The sequence below is a fragment of the Prionailurus viverrinus genome, chromosome C1 (assembly GCF_022837055.1).
Source record: "Prionailurus viverrinus isolate Anna chromosome C1, UM_Priviv_1.0, whole genome shotgun sequence".
Lineage (NCBI taxonomy): Eukaryota > Metazoa > Chordata > Mammalia > Carnivora > Felidae > Prionailurus > Prionailurus viverrinus.
Genome location: NC_062568.1, coordinates 6,617,623 through 6,637,234, shown reverse-complemented (window position 1 = coordinate 6,637,234; position 19,612 = coordinate 6,617,623). Strand labels below are relative to the sequence as shown.

The following is a 19,612-nucleotide window of genomic DNA, read 5'->3' as shown; positions in this document are numbered from 1 at the left end:
CGGTGCTTGAGAAAAAGAAATGCAGATTCCTGGGTCCCACCACAGATACTGGGCTGGGATCTCCCAAGTTACAGCCTAGAATCTGCCTCTCCCAGGCTTCTCTACATCAGACTTTGGGACTTCCTGCTCTAGGGCCAGTATCTGGCCTTTGGTGCTTCATTATGCCATGTTTCTCGCAGGACTGTGACATGGAAGCATTGGGTCGCTGTGGCCACCGAGCCTGGGGACCAGCCATCCCAAGCCCCTTGCCTCCCGAGGCTCCTCGTTTCTCCTGACACACCCAGTTACCTGCAGTGGTTGTCCAGGGAGAGCTGGACTTGACCCCTGAGTAGTCGCTGTCAGCAGAGGTTGTCAACCCAAGTTCCCTTGTCCCTTTCCAAAGTTCTCACATTAGCTCTCCACATTTTTTTCCTTATCCCGTGATTTCTTGGGATGATGTTTATTTGTATTTTTTTTTCATTCCCCAAGGCTAAACGGTGTTTTCAGAAGACTGAGGTTTCTGAGTGAAATATTGTCTAATTTTAAATGGGCTGTGATTTCAAAAGTCAATGAAAACATTATTTTGGGCCTTTGCTTCCAGAGCTGAAACTTGAGCTGTCTCTGATTTGAAACTCGAGGGAGAGGGAGTGAGGAAAAAAATGAAGTAGGTCTAAATGTCATCACAGACGCGTCTCTGTACCTCTGTGTGAACAGGGGCTTTGAAAGCCCAGGCGAAAAGCAATAGCATTAGGGAGCTTGTCGTTTCTGAGCGAAGGGCCTCCCCCTGCACGCGAGGCGGGGGTGGGGGTGGACTACGCACCTGGCGTTTTATCCCGTGGAGCCGGGGGAGCTGGTGGCCCAGGCAGTGAGGAGCCCACCATCTCAGGCAGGGCCTCGTCCGCCAGGAAGCCCCTCTCGGTATCCCTCCAACCCCTGGGGACTGTCCAGCCGCAGAGACAGCCAGACCACCAATTACCAAGCCGCCAGCTTCAAAGACCCCTTCGTGGCCCCTCTGGGCCTGGGCTGGCCAGGACAGCAGCTAAGTGTCTGAGGTCATGGGCTAAGGAATTGAAAACATCCTCCAGGGAGGAGCCATGGATGCTGGAGTTCTTTGCAGATTTCCAGGACTCACAGAACACTCCGTTTATAAGTCCTGGCCCTGCACGCGCGGAACCGCTGCATCAGGCGCAGTCGTATGGCCCTTGTTTATCTCACTTCCTCCCTCCTGCTATTCTGCTGGGGCGGTACGAGGAGAGGGGGCAGAAGGAAAGAAGACTGGGGGCAAGTATAAGTGGCGTTGGGGTGACCGTGTGGACCGGGAAACATTACTGCTTTGGTTAGGTTTTACAATGAGTCGTTTTTAGTATCACTGCATCCACGGTTGTCTTATTCCCACAGATTGTGTTTGTTTACCTCTTCTAACCTGGAGTTAGGGGGATACAGACCCTTGCAGTAAAAAGCCCTCCGTGATGCAAAGCAGTAAGCACAGTAGCAAGAGTAGATTCTGAGTTTAGAGCCGGTTAAAATATCCGACTCCGCATCCACATCCATAACCACGTCTAACCCTCTCTGAGTGCCTCGTCCGTCTCCTCCTCTGCTCTTGAAGAAGTCTGATGTGACAGAGAAACTGCTAGATGCTGGCAGATAATCCAGACCATCTAGACAATAAACAGCTCCATAATATTCAGTGCGGCAGCCTCTGTAGAGCCCATCTGTTTCAAAATAACCCCAGTTCTGCTTACGAGGCGGAATGCTTTGTTGACTGGAATTTGCCCTAGTTTTCTTCAGTGGACTCTGTGTCACAGGCCTCTGGGTCCACCTGCTGGCAAGTGTAAAAACTGGAAGCAAACCCAAGGTGGATATTTTTAGTTGAAAGAAAAATCTAAGCTGCAGCTCATTGGTTCCCCAGAGCTACTGTAGGTCCGAATCACCTGGGAGCTCATTAAAAATACAATGGCCTGGGCTCCATGCCAAGCCTACAGAATCGGAAACTCTCTCCAGCCCTCGTGGTGATTCATACATTCACACCAGTGTTGGGGCCCCTTCACCTGGAATCCAGGGACCTGGGGCCCAGTGAAGGTCAGGGACGACCCCCACCCTATCCAGTCATTCCCCAACGGGTGACCAAGCCTCCTTGAAGTACCTACTCCCACTTCTTCCATTTTATCCTGGTCATTCCTGGAGAGACTCAAAGCTTTATTCCCTCGGAACTCATCAGACAAGTTTAAAAAGTGGAGGAATGTGGCAGACACTACTTAACCAAGTACTCAAGGTTACCCGCCCCCCCAGTGGCTAGTCATGTTGATAGCAGGAGCCCCGGCTATGACAGGATGGGAAGAGTACTTGACCTCTGTGACTTCTTCTTAAGATCCATAACCTCAGTCTAAGCATGAGGAAAAACATAAGACAAACCCAACTGAGGGACATTCTACAGGCTACCTGCTGGACTTCCTCAAGATGGTCAAGGTCATAGGAAGCAAGAAAAGATGGAGAAGTTGCCACAAGCCAGAAGAGGCTAAGGAGACATGACAACTAAATGTTCCAAACGGATTCTAGTACAGAAAAAGGAAATTAGTGGGAAAACTGGTAAAAATCCAAGTGAAACCTGCAATTTAGTTCGTAGTAATGCACCCATCCCTATAAATGATCCCTTACCTTTGACAACTATACTGTCATAACATAAGCTGTTAACATTAGGGGAATTGAATCATCTCTGTTATCTTTGTAACTTTTCTGCAAATGTAAAACTGTTCCAAAATAAAAAAGTTTACTGAAAATTAAAATGTCAGAGTGGAGGGGCACCGAGATAGACCAGCTGAGCTGGAGGACATTGTCAAGGAGCATAGCACGGCCAGTTGTGTGTCCAGATGCCAGAAGTCACCAACAGGCCGGCCAGCAGGGCAGGCGGGATCCTCCAGAGTGAGCCACCCGGGCTGCAGGCAGTAAAGGCCGGTGGCTGGTGTCTCCCATTGCAGTCTTAGCCCAGCCAGCCCGATGTCTCACTGGGAACCGGACAAGTCATGGCATCTCTGTGCAGGGGGGCAAAATGTCTAGTCCAGCACCTTCATGGCACAGATGAGCCCAACACCTGGAGGGTTGGGAGCAGGGGCTGGGGGGTGTGGGGGGGCCTGGGGAATGACTTGTCCAAGGTCCTGGCAGGGTCAGGATGTGAGCCCAGGTCTGGTGAAGCGTCTTTTTTTTCCCACGGCAATTCTCAGTGATTTGATACACCGCCTGCAACAGAATCACTTGGGTGCTCATTAAAATGCAGCTTCTTGGGCTCCAGCACAAGAATCTCTACCAGTGGGATCTCGTAATCTGTGTTTTTAACCAGTTTTCCTTTATGATGTTCACTAGTGTTTAAGGACCACAGCAGCATACTGGGCAACTCTCCAATGAGTGGTGTCTCCGAGACCGTCTGGCTTTGTCCAGACATCTTGCATTGGCCCCGTTGAAGGGCCGGGACCCCGACTGTGACTTCCGCCTTCAGTGGCCAGTCGGTTGCTGTGGGGTGGTAACTGTGCTCACAGGGCTGGGGCTGCTGAAAGCCAGGAAGGGAAAACACCACGGCCACTCTTTAGGGTGAATGTCATAGCAAGTGGCAGGCAAGTGGGGCCAGAACTCTATGTGTCTCGGGAGGAGGCAGTTTTTTATCTTGTCAAGCTCAATTTATTATAGTTTATTCTTTTACCTACTGTCCTTTTTAAAAAAATTTTTTAATGTTTATTTATTTTTGAGAGACACACAGAGCATGAGTGGGGGAGGGGCAGAGACAGAGGGAGACACAGAATCCGAAGCAGGCTCCGGGCTCCGAGCTGTCAGCACAGAGCCCGATGGTGGGGCTCGAACCCACTAACTATGAGATCATGACCTGAGCCGAAGTCGGACTCTTAACCGACTGAGCCACCCAGGTGCCCCTGTCCTCTCCTTTTTTAAATAATGAAATTAAAAGTTATGAAAATTGGGGCGCCTGGGTGGCGCAGTCGGTTAAGCGTCCGACTTCAGCCAGGTCACGATCTCGCGGTCCGGGAGTTCGAGCCCCGCGTCGGGCTCTGGGCTGATGGCTGAGAGCCTGGAGCCTGTTTCTGATTCTGTGTCTCCCTCTCTCTCTGCCCCTCCCCCATTCATGCTCTGTCTCTCTCTGTCCCAAAAATAAATAAACGTTGAAAAAAAATTTAAAAAAAAAAAAAAAAAAGTTATGAAAATTAAAAAAAAAAAAAAAGATCAAGAAGCGTGAGGAGTTGGCAGAAGGACTTGTATCCGGGCTCTGAAGAACCCACTAGAAGCCCCTTCCTGCCTGTGGGTCTCCCCACTGGTGAGCCCCCGCCCAAGAGAGAAAGGCCAGAGGGTCGGGCTGACAAAGGGCTGAGGAGTCCAGAGCCTGGAGCAGAGAGCCATCTGGACCTGGGCAATCCTGTGACGCCCCTGAGGGTCCCCAGAGCGGGGTCCGGCAGAGATGCAGGCCTGGTGGGGCGAGCTCAGCAGCTGCCCCCTCTGCACACGGGTGTGGAATCTCCATCAGAAATGGCCTGTCGGCAGCCGCCCCCTGAGGCCAAGTGGACACGCGAGCCCTGGAGCTTCTGAGAAGACTGTGGAGTTTTCATTTCCCGAAGGGTCTTCATCTTTTTCCTAGCCTCTCCCTGCTCACGTCCTACGTTTTTTATCAGAACGCGCTCCTTCTGCACAGATGGGAAGTCCTACCTTCGGTTCCTTTTTGTCGGCTGTAAAGCGTGTTCTCCCACCTGTGTCTCAAGACAAGGCCCACGTGTGGTTTCTGTCACCCCAACCAGACACGCCGGGCCCCTCATCTGTGCTAGGCAATGAGAATGCAGAAGTGAGAGACCTCTGCCCTCAGGGGGCCCTGTGTTTAGTTTTCCAAGAGTTTGTACATATTTGTCCAGTGAATAACCCTACATGGTTTTGAATTTGGGGGGAAAAATACAGTCCTGAAGTATACAGATATTCTTAGACATAGTCAGCCTCTTCTCAATTTCCAGAATCAGCTGATAGGATGGGTAAACGGAGGTACCTACAGACTGCTGACCAAATGGCATTTTGGTCAAAGAAACACTTTAGATCAAGGAAAGTTTGGAACATTCTAAAGCATCGTTAAATGTATGAAAAAAGTGTTTGAAAATCATCGTTAGCGTCATGAAAAATCTCATGATAAAGTGTTGAGACAGTGATGGAACTTTCAAAGGATTTAAGACAGATCTTAAAAAGAGGAAAGTTTTTTAGTATTAAAATTCACATTCATTTGTTTAAACAAAAATTCCATGAACAACCCAAGTGTCCGTTGATAGACGAATGGATAAAGGAGATGTGATATAATATATAATGGAGTGTTATGGGCGCCTGGGTGGCTCAGTCGGTTAAGCGTCCGACTTCAGCTCAGGTCATGATTTCGTGGTCTGTGAGTTTGAGCCCTGCGTCGGGCTCTGTGCTGACAGCACGGAGCCTGGAGCCCGCTTCGGATTCTGTCTCCCTCTCTCTCTCCCTGCTCACGCTCTGTCTCTCTGTCCCTCAAAAATGAATAAATATTTTTTAAAAATTTAAATACATAATGGAGTGTTAGCCGCAAAAAAAAAAAGGCCGAGGTCTTGCCATTTGTGACAACATGGATGGACCTACACAGGGCATTGTGCTAAGTGAAATAAGTCAGAGAAAGACATATGATTTCACTTATGTGTGGAATCTAAAAAGTAACTGAATAGACCAAAAGCAGAAACAGACCCATAAATACAGAGAACAAGTTGCTGGTTGCCAGGCCCGGGGGGGGGGTGGGGGGGGGTGGGGGGGGGATGGGCACATGGGTGACAGGGAGTGGGAGATACAGGCTTCCTGTTACGGGATGAACACGTTATGAGGCTAAAAGGCACAACACAGGGAATATAGTCACTGGTAGTGACTGGTAGTCACAATACGGATAGTATTGTAATAGCGTGGTGTGGTGACAGACGGGGGCTCCACTGTGGTGAGCACAGCATCATGGACAGGACTGTCGAATCACTAGGTCGTACACCTGGAACTAGTCTAACATCGCGTGTCAGCTACACTCAAGTTGAAAAGTGTCATATGCCAGTGACTGCTAATGACAGGTGGACGCTCAGCCTCTCCTTCCTCCCTTGATGCTCCTCCAGCACAGTGAGGTAGAAAGTGCATCGAAAACTGTCTGTGTAAGAAGTTACAAACTGTTCTCTTGTGTATAATATTACTTGATGGTGAACTACCAAGGCTGCCCTTTGGGGCTGGGCCCGTTGCTAAAACGATACCTCGTCAAAGGAGATCCTAATCCCAGGTCCCTTTAGTAATCCAAGAGTGGTTACTGTTTACACTGAGTCTTGTCCAAGGCAGAGGCAGACTTCAGATCCTGTCTCCAAGTCACGATTAAGGCAATAGTATTGTTCAGGTTTACAGAGTCTGGTTTGGGCTTAAGGAACACACTCACACACATCAAATCTAGAACAGAGTAGAAAGGGGCCTTCCTGGGATGGAGTCCTGACTCTGCCACTGACCCAGCTGTGTAGTCTTGGCAAGTTACTTGAAATCTCTAAGCCTCAGTTCCTCTGTCTATAAATGGGGAAGTTCCACTTGGGGGCACAGGTAGAATAAAAACCACATACACAATGTGGATCACAAACATAATATAAAAGGAAACCACTCACAAAGGTTACATAGTGTATGAATCCATTTATGCATGAAAATAAAGGAGTCTCCACCGGTCAGAAATCAGGGTTGTGGGTTCTCTTTAGTTGGGAGCAGTGACTTAAAAGGGCACGTGCAGAGATTGACGAGTGTCGGAAATGTTCTGTATTTTTTTAACGTTTATTCCTTTTTGAGAGACAGAGACAGAGCACAGCTGGGGTGGGGCAGAGAGAGGGGGAGACCCGGAATCTGAAGCAGGCTCCAGGCTCCGAGCTGTCAGCGCAGAGCCCAGTGTGGGGCTCCAACTCACGAACCATGAGATCATGATGTGAGCTGAAGTTGGACGTTTAACTTCAGGTGCCCCAGAAGTGGTCTGTATTTTGATCTAGATATGGGTCCCACGTGTTCAGTTCATGAAAACTAATCAAGCTGTGCACTTTTTAAAAAGGAGGGAGAATAAGAAGGGTGAGCATTTAGTAATGGCCCAACAGATGTTTCTTGTCTCTGGAACTTTCTGTTCCAGAGGTCAGACTGTACATTGTCTATATTGGAAGAAACACTAGACCTGACCTAGTAGACCCAATATTTTAGGTTACTTGACTTGCTCACTGAATTATAGCCTATTTATTGTAAGTCTGTTGCAGCCCTAAAGATTTCCAAAATTAACTGACTTCAGGTCAGAGAGGCAAAGTAGCCATTGAGTGGATCTCCATTTCAAAGCTTCTCATTTTGAGATTCCAGATAGAAGTTCAAAACCAAGAAATCCCCACTGTGGCTGACTTGATTGGTTGAGGAGTAGAAATGGGAATATTTTCCCTCTCAAGGCGCTTCTAAATGTTACCTTTCTTGTAAACCATGATGATGCTTCCATTTGTATGGAGTTACGAGGTTTTAGGTGAACTTCAGACTCTTTTTAAAGAGATAGACAGACAGACAGATACATATGTATTATAATTAGTGACTCAAAAAGTAAAGTGGTCTTATGTCCTTAAGTATCTCCCCTTTTCAGAGAATGTCTTGCCAAATTGTTAGGATTTCTTCCAGCCTTGTTGGTCATTGTCAGTAAATGACTTAGCAACCATCCTTTCAGAAGGCATTTTGGAAGCTTTGCAATTCATGGAATTCTAATAAAGTAACCTTAAAAGAGAGAATGTGGATCCCATGCTGCTGCCCTCATTTGACAATAGAAATCCCTGAGAACACTGGTGATTTATTTAGAGGTTTCCTGGTTGTTGTTGGGTTTGTTTTTTTTTTTAAGTGATTGCCTCTTTAGCTCCCTACTGTAAGGGAAAGATACGCCATCCTGTGACTCACATCAGTCTAATTTCACTGAATTGTACAGTGTGCTCATCAGATCATGGGCAGGATCTGTGAATACCAGCAAATTAAACATCTCTATTTACAGGGATGGCACACGGGAGGGAAAATGGCCATCAAGTCATGGTGCTCTTTTTAGCAATTCTTATCTGGATGTAATTGCAGAAGTTACTGCATTATACATAAGGGTAGAGAACTGAAAATTTTTCCATCAAGAACCATGAATCAATAAATCTTATGATCTCACTACTGGTGCTATAATTGAGCTAAATCATCTTAAACTGGGCACTGTTCCTGAGGTTCTTTGAAGCATGCTCGCTGTTTCTCTGAGTAACATTGAGGGCTGACCTCCATTTACAAGGACATGGAGGCAGGGCTCATAAATACTAATACTCTGTACCAAGTTCACCAGAGCAAGGCTGTCTCACCCAGGCCTGTAAATGTTCAGTGCGTGATTTAACTCGGCAGAAGAAAGGAGGTCTTGGCTGGGCCCGCCAGCTTTCCCAGGGACTGAAAAGTCTCCTCTGTTGTTACAAAAGATGCTGTTAACTGGAGGTTGTTAATTGCCTTTTTCCTTTTTGTATCTGTTTCTTAGAAGGCAAATATTTAGTAAGCAGCTACTCCACATTTTATACAAAATGCTGCCAAACAGGCCTCCAATAGAATTGGGCACTGTCTTTTAAGAAGTCATTTTATTTTGTGTCTTCCACCAACTTACTTAACGATACTAACAAGTAGACATGTGACACGTGACTCATGATGGTGGTAGACATGAAAAATTATAACAACCAGCACTCACCAGGCACTGCCTGCGTGTCTGGGGCTCAGCTAAGCATTTTATTTGTAGCATTTCTTTTCTTGCCTCTCAACAGCCCAGCAAAGGAATCCCTCTTTATTCCTATTTTATGGATAGGGGAGCTAAGGCCTAGTGAAGATAACCAGCTTGCTCAGGGATGTGTAGCTATGAGTGGAGGAGTCGGGATTTCGTTCCTGGTGGTCAGACCTCACAGTCTTGGAAGCGACCCAGCCATCACCTGTTTGAGCAGCCTCCCCTCACAAAGGAGCCTACTAGAACCTGCAAAATGGAGACTGGCTTGGGGTGTCCCCTCCGGTTCCGGGCAGGGCTGGAAGCATCTGATGACATCCTACGAACACCTTTCCCATCACGTCCCCGGGGATGGGGGCCGTACCTTCTCCCACCACCCAGCTGAGGCCCGTCCACACCTTTGCCAAGCGCTTAACAAATGTTACAGGGGCACCTGGCTGGCTCAGTTGGTTGAGCATCTGACTCTTGGTTTCAGCTCAGGTTGTGATCTCGCAGTTTGTGGGTTCGAGCCCTGCATCAGTGCAGAGCCCGCTTGGGATTCTCTCTCTCTCTCTCTCTCTCTCTCTCTCTCTCTCTCTCCTCTCTCTCTCTCTCTTTATCCCTCTCTCTGCCCCTTCCTCTCCCTCTGTCTCTCTCAAAATAAATAAATACACTTAAAAAATGTAAGTACATATTGTAAACATTTCTAAGACCCTTTGAGAAATGCCTTGTAGAGCCCCTTGGAGGCTGTGGAGAGAAGTAAAAGACCATATGACATAAGTGGAAACTCTAGAAACACAGAAACAGTTTTAAGAGTAAATGAAAAGCAGGGGGTGGAAGACGAAGCTTAGCTGAGACTTGAATGGATAGCAGAGGCCTTGCTGGCCCAAAGCACAGGCTTTAAATACCCATAAAATCGGGCCTGATTACAAACCGGGTTTTACTGTTACAATCAGGGCCCTCTGGTGGTCCTGGAAAGCTAGGAATTTCAGGGGCCCCTGTGGGAGCCTTGTAGTCATATCTGTGGTGACAGCAGAGTCGTGTGGAGTTGAGGGCTCAAGGCTGGACCTTCCTTTTCTATTTCCAAATGGGAGGAGCTCCCATGTACGCGTGGGTTTGGGCAGGAGCTCACCGGGATGGCGTCAGAGGGGACAGCCGGTGTAGGGGTAGTGGGAAAGTGGGTAGACGTGACCTCGTGTGTGTCCCCAACACTCTGTGAGCCAGTTTCCTCATCTGTAAACTTGGGGTCCTGAAACTGGGAGTGAAAGCTGACTGAAATAGGGCACCTTAGAAAAGCTCTAGGAGCAGAAGAGTGATCCTTGTTCCCCTGATGGGAGTTTTCTGCTTGCTTATGCGGCACTTCCGTTGGCTCGGCCCCGCCCTCCCCAACTGCCCCTCGAGCAGGTCCCAAGTGCACGTGTGCGAGCTGCTCGTTTTGCGAGCTCGGGCCCCAGGAGCCCCCACAGCCTACAGCTCTGAGCCCCTCCCTGCGTCTCCATCCATGGAAGCCTCAGCTCTCCACCTTTCTGCTGTGGACACCATGATTCCCCTTGGGAGGCCAAGCACTCCTGCCGCTTCCACGGGCTCATGCCCAGTGGCCCAGGCTCCACCTGCCAAGTTGAACTTGCCCCTGACCCCGCCCACAGCTCTGCCGCTGCCTCCCTGCCACGCTGGTAGGGGTGTCACTACTGGCCTTCACTCCCAAGTGCCTTATTGTTGCAAACAATTATTGAAGGGAAAGCAGGATTTGGATCTCCTCTCATGAAACAGTTTCAGGCGATAAACTAGTGGTAATTGGATTCATGAGTTTCTCTGTAATGTCAGGCATTTGCCACTTGGAAACAAAGACAAAATTCCTTTTCAAATACATATATAGCAAAAATCGTATCCAGTTAAACTTTTCATCTTTTTTTTTTAAATAACTTTTTAAATGTTTGCTTATTTTTGAGAGAGAGAGAGAGAGAGAGAGAGAGAGAGAGCGCGCAAGCAGGCGAGGGGCAGGGAGGGAGACGCAGAATCCAAAACAGGCTCCAGACTCTGGATGGTCAGCACAGAGCCCGATGCGGGGCTTGAACCCATGAACCACGAGATTATGACCCAAGTCACAGATGCTTAACCAACTGAGCCACCCGGGCGCCCCTAGACTTCATGAACTCTTTATGGTGGAAGTCTTATGAGCCTGTACTGTGTTTGAATGCCATCCCTTAATGAAGGTTGATAAATTGGCATATATTGCTCTGAACCAAAAAGCCTTCGAGTAGAGCTTGGCCAGCAGGAGTGAGTATGAAGCTAGGCCTGCCCAGTTGACGTTTAGGTTTTCTAGTCAGGAATGGCCACAGGGTGTCCAGGAGGGGTAATTCTCCCATGGTCTCAAAAGGAAAGGAGAACCAGATAAGCCTAAGTGTTAGGGAAGCAACAAAATGAAAAAAAAAAAAAAAAAAGTTACCTTTTGACTGCCGTTTCAAAATTTCTCATCATCTGACAGCTGAAATTCCTGTTGTGGAGTGAGGAGACTGACTTTTTTTTGAGATATTATTGACGTACAGCATTGTGTAAATTTAAGGTGTGCAGGGGCACCTGGGTGACTCAGTCAGTTGAGCGTCCAACTTTGGCTCAGGTCATGATCTCACGGTTCGTGAGTTTGAGCCCCACGTCGGGCTGTGTGCTGACAGCTCAGAGCCTGGAGCCTGCGTGGGATTCTGTGTCTCCCTCTCTCTCTGCCCCCTCCCCTGCTCGCACTCTCTCTCCCTCAAATATAAATAAACATTGAAAAATATTTTTAAAAAACTTAAGGTGTAAAACATGTTGATTTAATACACTTATATATTGCAATATGATTACAACAGTAGCATCAGCCAACATTTTTATCGTGTCAATATTTACCAGTTCTTCTTTGTGTTGAGAACAGTTGATGTAGCCTCTTAGCAACTTGGAAGTTTCCAATACAGTGATATTGACTGCAGGCACAGTGCTGTACATGAGATCTCCAGGATTTATTTACTCACTACAAGTTTATACCCTCACTTCTTCCACCCCCAGCCCTTGGTAACCTCCATTTACTCTCTGGTTAGGAGTTCAGTTTTTCAGATTCCACGTGTAAGTGACATCATACAGTATTTGTCTTTGCGAGCAGGTTAATTTCTCACTGCTTTCTCCAACTCTTTTTCATCTTGGGCTCCACAATGGTCATATCAATGTATATTACCTGGAAACACCTTGGAAAAGGTGCCAGTCTTAGAGAATGAGCAGAAAGCCTTTTGCAGTGATGATTTCCGTGGTCCTCCACTTGATTTTCAGATGTTAAGCCTGCATTTTTGTCTGCTCTCCCAGATAATTGGTCAGCGTGGTAATCGGGCCCTTGCTGTGTGGCTTTGGATGCTCAGTGGTGTTTGTGTGTTTCACGCAGACTTGATTCTCACTGGCTGGGGTGCAGGTGGCAGGGTGCTGCAGGAGGCAGCCGGGCAGAGGCAGGGAAAGGGGGGTACCCAAAGGTTGCTGAAGAGAAACTAATCAGCATACTTGGTGGGGAAGTTAGACACAGTGACAAATTACCTCTGGACATAAAAAATAAAATAAAATAAAATACAATGAAATGAAATGAGAAAAAATAAAATAAAATAAAATAAAATAAAATAAAATAAAATAAATAAAATAAAATAAAATAAAATAAAATATAAAGCCCTTGAGACATTGTAGAAGCTAGATGATGCAAATTATGAAGCGTGATGGAAGAAAAAATAAAAATGGGGAGATTTGTCAAGAATCTTCAAAAGGACTGGATTACACTCCTAGACTGGACTGCACTAAAAAGATTTACTTGATGCTGACACTTAGTATTGACAGCTGAAATTGAAATATGTTTGTTACATTTCTGCTTCGTGCTGAAACAAAGATGACACCCCAGCCATCTGTCTTCTCTCCCCCTTGAAAGCCTAGGAAGCAATACCCTGTAAATGTCAGAACAATGGATGGGCAGTGTTTGAGTCTCCCTTGTGTTTTCTCACTACAGGAAACAGCCCCCCGGGTCCCCTGCCCTACGGGTTCCGTCTCTCACCAGAGGAAGAAATGAGGAGGAAGCGGCTTCACAGATTTGACAGCCACTGAGGGGGCAGGGCATCCTGGGCAAAAGTGGTCCAGTCATGTGATCATTGCCCATGTGGCTCATCATTTCCCAAGCCCCTACTTGGACCAAAAGCACAGTACAGCTTTATCTCACATCTGCCTCGGCTCGTCACCCCGTGGCCCCTGTGGGTCTCCATCCACCAGCAGATTGACTTGTCTTGAAACCAGACTTCTGGAAGCAGCCCACGGCTCTCTGGGCCCTTCTCCCGGCCTCCTCCCGTGTCACAGGCGGAAGGTCCGTTCCTCCAGGCAGGGACCGCTTTCCACACTCCCTCTTGGTGCGGCCAGCCCGGCGGTGCTTCTGCCTCGTTCTGGTTTTGAAGACTGTGACTTTCACCAGCCTGGAAGGTCAGGCCCCCCCTTCTGTCCGGCGTGCCCAGTGCAGGGCTTGGCGAGAAGAGAAAAGCCATGCCTCGGCCTCCTGACACGTGGCTGCGATGACTTTCCGGGAAACACGACGTGGCTGCCGTAAGAGTATGTTGTCCGCTCGCCCTTGCCCGAGCACCTCGGCCTCTTGGGCGCCCACGTGCGGGTGGCGTTGACAGCGTACTTGACTTGTTCTTCCATTGCTCTGTCTTTAGAGAACGTCGGGCTGAAAAGGCCTGGGTCAGACCTCGGGGACGCCGCCTACACACTCCGTTAGACATCAGGTGGCACTGACGCTGGGGGCGCACAGCGGCCTCTCCAGCGAGAGGATAGGTTCCCAGAGATGTCACTTGGGTTAGTTAACCAGCCAGCCAAGCAGCAGCAGGTGCTACCAGCAGAGTAAAGCAGTCATTTGGTGGGCTGGTCGCTGAGAAAGCCCTTTTGAGGAAGTATTTTTTTTTCCCCCATAAAAGTGCCTTTTAAATGGCCACTGTAACAGCCGCTTGTCCTGCCCAGGTGCCCAGGACCCACCTAGAAGCCCTCAGTGTTAGAGCCCACGGGCCATCCATGTCACTTAAGACTATTTCCTGGTGCCTGTGTTTCATGAATAAAAAGACAAAGTCAGATATCACTGATGTCTTATTGTCACCGAGGTATTTATCTTTAAAGAGAGTTGAAGCAGAAAAGGATCTTCCTATTTTCATTGATATTTCTAGCATTTATATATAGTTTTATGATCATGAGAGTAATATATGTGCCTTATATATGCATAAAGCAAACATCTGAATATACCCATATGTTAACAGAGGTTATCTCTAGGGGCAGAGCACGTAGAATTTTTGCTTTCTGGTTTTTTACAATTTTATATCACAGTGTTTAAAGAATGTGTGTATTTGGGGCATCTGGGTGGCTCAGTCAGTTAAGTGTCTGACTCTTGATTTCGGCTCAGGTCCTGATCTCATAGTTATGAGATCACATCCCACATCAGGCTCTGTGCTGAGCACAGAGCCTGCTTGGGATTCTCTCCCCGCCCCCCCTCGCTGCTCTCTCTCTCAAATAAAAAAAAGTGTGTATTTGTATGTATGTATATTACTTTTGCAATCAATAAAACTGATTTATATAATAAAACCAGAAATATATAATCAGGAAAATAGATTTAATAAGGACTATGTCTCCATTGAGAAAATTCACAACAGAAGCAAATATAAATACATGTACAGTTTTAAAATTTATTATATTTTCACTACTTCTAGGTACACAAAGTTAACATTTTGGGGATATTACTTTCTCAATTTTTCTTTGTACACGTTTGACAAACTTGGAGCATGCCAACTATGCAGTCTTGTATCCAGTTTCCAATCTGAATTGATCTGTGAGAGGCACCAACCTCGCATACAAATGAGCTAAGAAACCCCTTGAGTCTTGGGAGCACTTTGACCTGCACGATGATACCTGGGCTCCACAGGTTAACTTACAATCAACATGCAGCTACATACAGCTTGTTTACTATATGAATTGTATCCGTGAGTCTGATAGCCATAAACATGTCCAATGTTCAAATGTCATTTCCCTTGCTCCCAAACTCTACAGATTTGACTCCCGTTCTCCTTATTAGAAATAACCTCATTCTTACAGACTGTCTTCTCACAGCACATTGTAAAGGCAATTCTGTGATAGCACTGATGTCTTGCCCTGTTGTTATTTGTGCACAACTACACAAAAACATGACTTCTACGCAGGGAGCGTGGATTGTGAAGGGCTCTGGGACTGGGTGTGCACCGTCCTTCTCGCCCCTGCCACCACCCAGAGGCGGGTCCTGGCTCCTGGGAGGCACTCATGAAATGTTTTCCCACCAAAGTGTTCTTTCTATTACATTGAAAGTCCAGCCACTGTATATAGAAGTGTTTTTCTTAGTTGCTGTTGAGTCCGGTATAGTGGCTCCTTGTTCTATTTGTATACAAATAGATACAAAGACACCGGAATTGGATTTTGTATGGTGGAAGTCACAGAACATGCACACCTTCTTTATTTGTGGAGTGGAACAGCATTCAACTCTAGAGATGTGGGACAGGCCATTTTAGTTATAAACAACGAAGATGTTCTGGCAATTAGGATAATTACTTTGTTGTTAACAGACTGGCCTGGGACCAGTGCTTATTATTGTCAGGGTGCATCTTGGGTTTATTTTCCTGCAATAAGGAACCCCCAGAATGATGTCAACACACTGGAATTAGGTTGAGAAGGATAACCAAGAGCAACTGTATGAGACAAATTCTCTCCCATAGAGGATAAGCATTTAGGGCTGTTTTTACATTTTGGTTTGTAGGTTAGCCCATCGTGATTTCCTGATTGTCTAGTAAGCATCCGGCTGCCATACTCTGGGTGTGGTCAGTCAACCTAGGAGACCTCTCAATTCAGAATCTCTCTGTGCTTCCGAAGATGAGGGAACGGCTAGAGTTGCTTCCTTGTAATGACCCTGAGCGCAGTCATTGCCCGTGATCTCAAAGTCGTACGTGCTGGGTGTAGCTTCCTCCATCCTGTGAGGCTATCTGTTGCCTCGGCACAGGTCAGCGGTGAATGGCGGGGCTTGGTAGGACCAGGGTCAGTCTCTCTATCCGACACTTGTTCGGCCACGGGGGAGTGGATGACACCCGCCACCCAAATGGACTGTAAGCCAGGGTGTGGCAGTGCTGGCCTCCTTGTTCCCAGTCTTCCGTTTCTCTTGAGAGGTTCAGTATTCAATAGAGTTGTGTTCAATTTGTCATTTTTATAAATCCTTATGTATACAGCTCTTCCTTTCCCTTCCCATGGGGTATCGCAATCATTTCCTGATTTTTTTTTGCTCCCAGTCTTGCATTTTAGAATCACAGACTCTGCTTAGAGGACCTTAAAATCTCTCAATTCATTGCTCTTCTCGAGACTTAAAATCCCTCTTCACTCAGCTCTGTGTGGCTCTGCCACTTAATCTTCCAAAACGGACTCTTGTGATGCCCAGTCAGCATCTCAGTACCCTTTATTGTCTCTCTGTTGCCAGAGCATGAAGGTCAGACTCCTCAGCCTTGACCGTGGGGCTCCAGCCAGCCTTTCGACCTCACCCCCAGTTATCCATAACAGAGACTGCAGGTCCACTCACAGGTCTCCCTGTCTGAGGCGTGAGCTTACCCTGTGACTTCACTGTGATGTGCTTTTACGTGGAACAGTCTTTTCCTCTCTCTCAGCCCATCCAGACCCTCCCTGTCCGGCCCCCAGATACCATAGCCCAGGATGATCTGCTCTTGTTGGCCGTTGTTCACAGTCCTCTTGGAATTTCAAGGTATCCTGCAGTGAAAGAATGTCTTTGTTCTTGGGGTGCCTGGGTGGCTCAGTCGGTTGAGCGTCCGACTTTGGCTCAGGTCATGATCTCACAGTTTGTGAGTTTGAGCCCCGTGTCGGGCTCTGTGCTGACAGCCCGGAGTCCGGAGCCTGCTTCGCATTCTGTGTCTCCCTCTCTCTCTGCCCCTCCCCTGCTCACACGCTGTCTCTCTCTCCAAAATAAATAAAGATTAAAAAAAAAAAAAGAATTAAAAAAAAAAAAAGAAGGTCTCTTCTCTTCTAGATTGTAAGCTTCATGAGGCAGGGACCATGACTGTTTCTGTGTATCTCCTCACGGTACCTCCGACAACGTCTGCAGCATCCGAACCAATAAATGCCTGTGTTTTGAAACAGAAGCTCATTTATACTGTCACCGGCAGCACATAAAAAAAGATGGGGGTGTTGCTAACTGATATTGTTGTGGTTTCTTGAATCACATCAAGGGAGGAATAACGCGAAGGAAAGGATTTGCCCATGGGAAGAGTGTCAGACCTTTCCCAAGCTTCAAAAGATAGCATGCTTACTGATCAGAAGTGGGGAGGGATCGCCACCCCCGTGCATCAGTCTGAAGACACACACTTTGTCACTGCACAAAATTCAAGATCCCAGTATGTCCAAAAGATATCACTGAGGGCTGCCCGTGTAGACCACCAGATCTGGCCGTTGTACTCTTGAAGGAATGCTTTTGATGTGTCCGTGCGAACCTTTTCTCCCCCCTTCTGGGGCAGGGGGGAGTGATCTTGGCGTCTTGTTCAGATGACAGAAACGAGCTGGCAGATTTGAACATAGGATTTACGTTTTATCAAGGGAAACTGGAACAATGCTAGTAGAAGTCATTGAATTTGGTGGCGATACATGTTGATGCTTGGGAAGAGAATGAGGTGATAAAAATTAATGGTATCGTGCGGCTTAAAGAGACTTTTGGAATCTGGGGCCCACACGAGCAAAACCTGAGAAGCAGCACTCTGCCACGTGGCTCTCTGTAAACAGAAGCCGATGCGGGTCCCTTTTCTAAGCATTGACACCAGCTGCTCACCCACCAGCCAGGCTTCCTGCCAGGAAGTTGTATCTCTCACTTTATTTCCTTTTAAATACCGTGCGTAGTGTCTGGAGGGAAGTGTTAAAAACAAGAACAAGTCAAAGAAAAGCATGTGACTTTGTAGTTTCTGGGCTTTTGTTTGAGGTCCTCCAAAGTTAACTCATTTTAGCCTTGTGATGTTGTCTCTTTATAAGGTCCCTCCGCCAACAGTTGAAAATACCCTGCACATCCTTAGCAGCAGATAAGCATGAAAACCATTGAACAGGGTCTTCAGGATCTCATGAAAGGACAGCATCCAGGGCCAACTTTCCTGCTACTCAAAGAGTGTGGGCCCTGAGCCAGCAGGGCCAGCAGCAGCCAGGAGTTGCTAGAAATTCTGACTCCTGCCCCCAGACAAAATGAATCATAATCTATCTGCATTGTAACAGGTCCCGAGTGTGCACGAATGGACAAATAAGATGGGACATATATACGTATATACAATGAGATACTATTCAGCCACGAGGGAGGAGGAAATCTTGCCATTTGTGACCGCGTGGGTGGACCTTGAAGACATTCTGCTAAGTGGAATAAGGACAAATACCGTAAGGTCTCATTTCTGTGTGGAGTCCTAAAAATAACAATAACAATACTAATAATCCAACACAGAAACAGTAGAACGGTGGTTACCAGGGGGTGGGGAGGATGGGGAGATGTTGGCCAAAGGGTACCAGCTTCCAGTTATAAGACGAATAACTCTGGGCACCTAACGTAGCTCACCGTGACTCGAGTTAGTAACACTGTGTCGTCTACTGAAATTTGCTAAGACACTGGATCTTAATGGCTCCCGCCACTAGGGAAACATAAAGAAGAATACGGAGGTGGAAGAGGGAAAAAATTAAAACTGGCCTCAAGTAGTTTATAGGCGCCGGAATCCTCAGATTCCAGTGGGCACAAAATGCATTTAAGATGATCATCGGTTATCCGCCGGGATTCTGACAACCGTCCTGCCAGGGAACCAGGCCCCCCGTTTTCAGTTTGGATCCTGAGGCTCAGAGCAGTGAAGTGAGGGACACGGGGATCAGCAATCCAGCGCCCGACAGCGCCGGCCGCCGTGATTGTCTCTTGCGGAGCAGGAAAGAGAGGGGCTGACCTCGGCAGAAAGAAGTTTGAGGAAAAGAACTCACCTGTGGCCACGGCCACGGCCACGCACCGCTTCCCTCCCTCGAACAAGGTGCCCATCCCGAGTGCTTGTGAGCGGCAGCTGTTGGGCGGGGGGAGCAGAGAAGGACCGGCCCCCGATCGCAGACTGTGGAAGGCGTCAGTTACCCTCCGTTTGTCACGAGAGCAGAAGGGTGGGCAGATCCGCCCCGCGCACGCTGTCACGGCTGGTCATCCCCGTTTCTTGTGCATCTTGTAAGCAGACAGACTGCTTTGCGACCAGAAGCACCTTTCACTCCTCGTTTTAAAATGTTCTTACTTTTTTCCAAATAGATGGAAATGGTTACCGGTTGAGAATGTCGTATAAAATTGTACGTTTATACAATAAGCACTAGGTATTTTACCATTGGAGATGCGGGCCGCTCGCCACATTGACGCGTGACAGGAAGTGCCTTTGCTGGCAAACGGGACAATAACAACAGCGAGGTTGGCCAGTGCCCTGGTGACCGAGCCTCCGGGTAAGGGCGTCCTGATACTTCCTTGTCCAACTCAGAGCGCTTCTCCTGAATGGCTGACCTTGAGCAGACATCAAGGCGCTCCAGAGACCTAGCTGATCTTCAGTTGACCCTGAGATGTTTGCTCTCTGGGCTTCCCCCCGCCCCCCACTCTGTCCTCATGGGTTCCTGCCCTCATCTCTCCAAGAACAGTTTAAGACAGTCTCCAAATCGAGCTGGGCGGGCTGTCTGAGGACGCGTGGCCTGTGGCTTTGCAGTGATAGCAGTTCCGGGCCTCAGGGTGACATCTATATGGGACCCTCTATTATCTAGCCAACCCACAAATGGGGATGA

General features: G+C 47.7%; 1 protein-coding gene across 10 annotated transcripts in view; it reads left to right on the top strand.

Moving 5' to 3' along the window:
• Positions 1 to 19,612, top strand: part of RHBDD1 (rhomboid domain containing 1) — a 164,041-nt gene that overhangs the window by 143,640 nt on the left and 789 nt on the right. For 9 of the 10 annotated variants that reach the window (XR_007154994.1, XM_047872314.1, XM_047872313.1 and 6 more), the window contains one exon: positions 12,756 to 14,252. The exons of the other annotated variant lie outside the window; for it this stretch is intronic. Coding sequence is in view for 8 of the 9 variants with exons in the window: in XM_047872314.1 (XP_047728270.1) it covers positions 12,756 to 12,850 (95 nt within the window). In the remaining variant the exon portion in view is untranslated. Of the gene's footprint in view, positions 1 to 12,755; positions 14,253 to 19,612 lie in introns of those variants that run through there. 10 annotated transcript variants of the gene reach the window in all.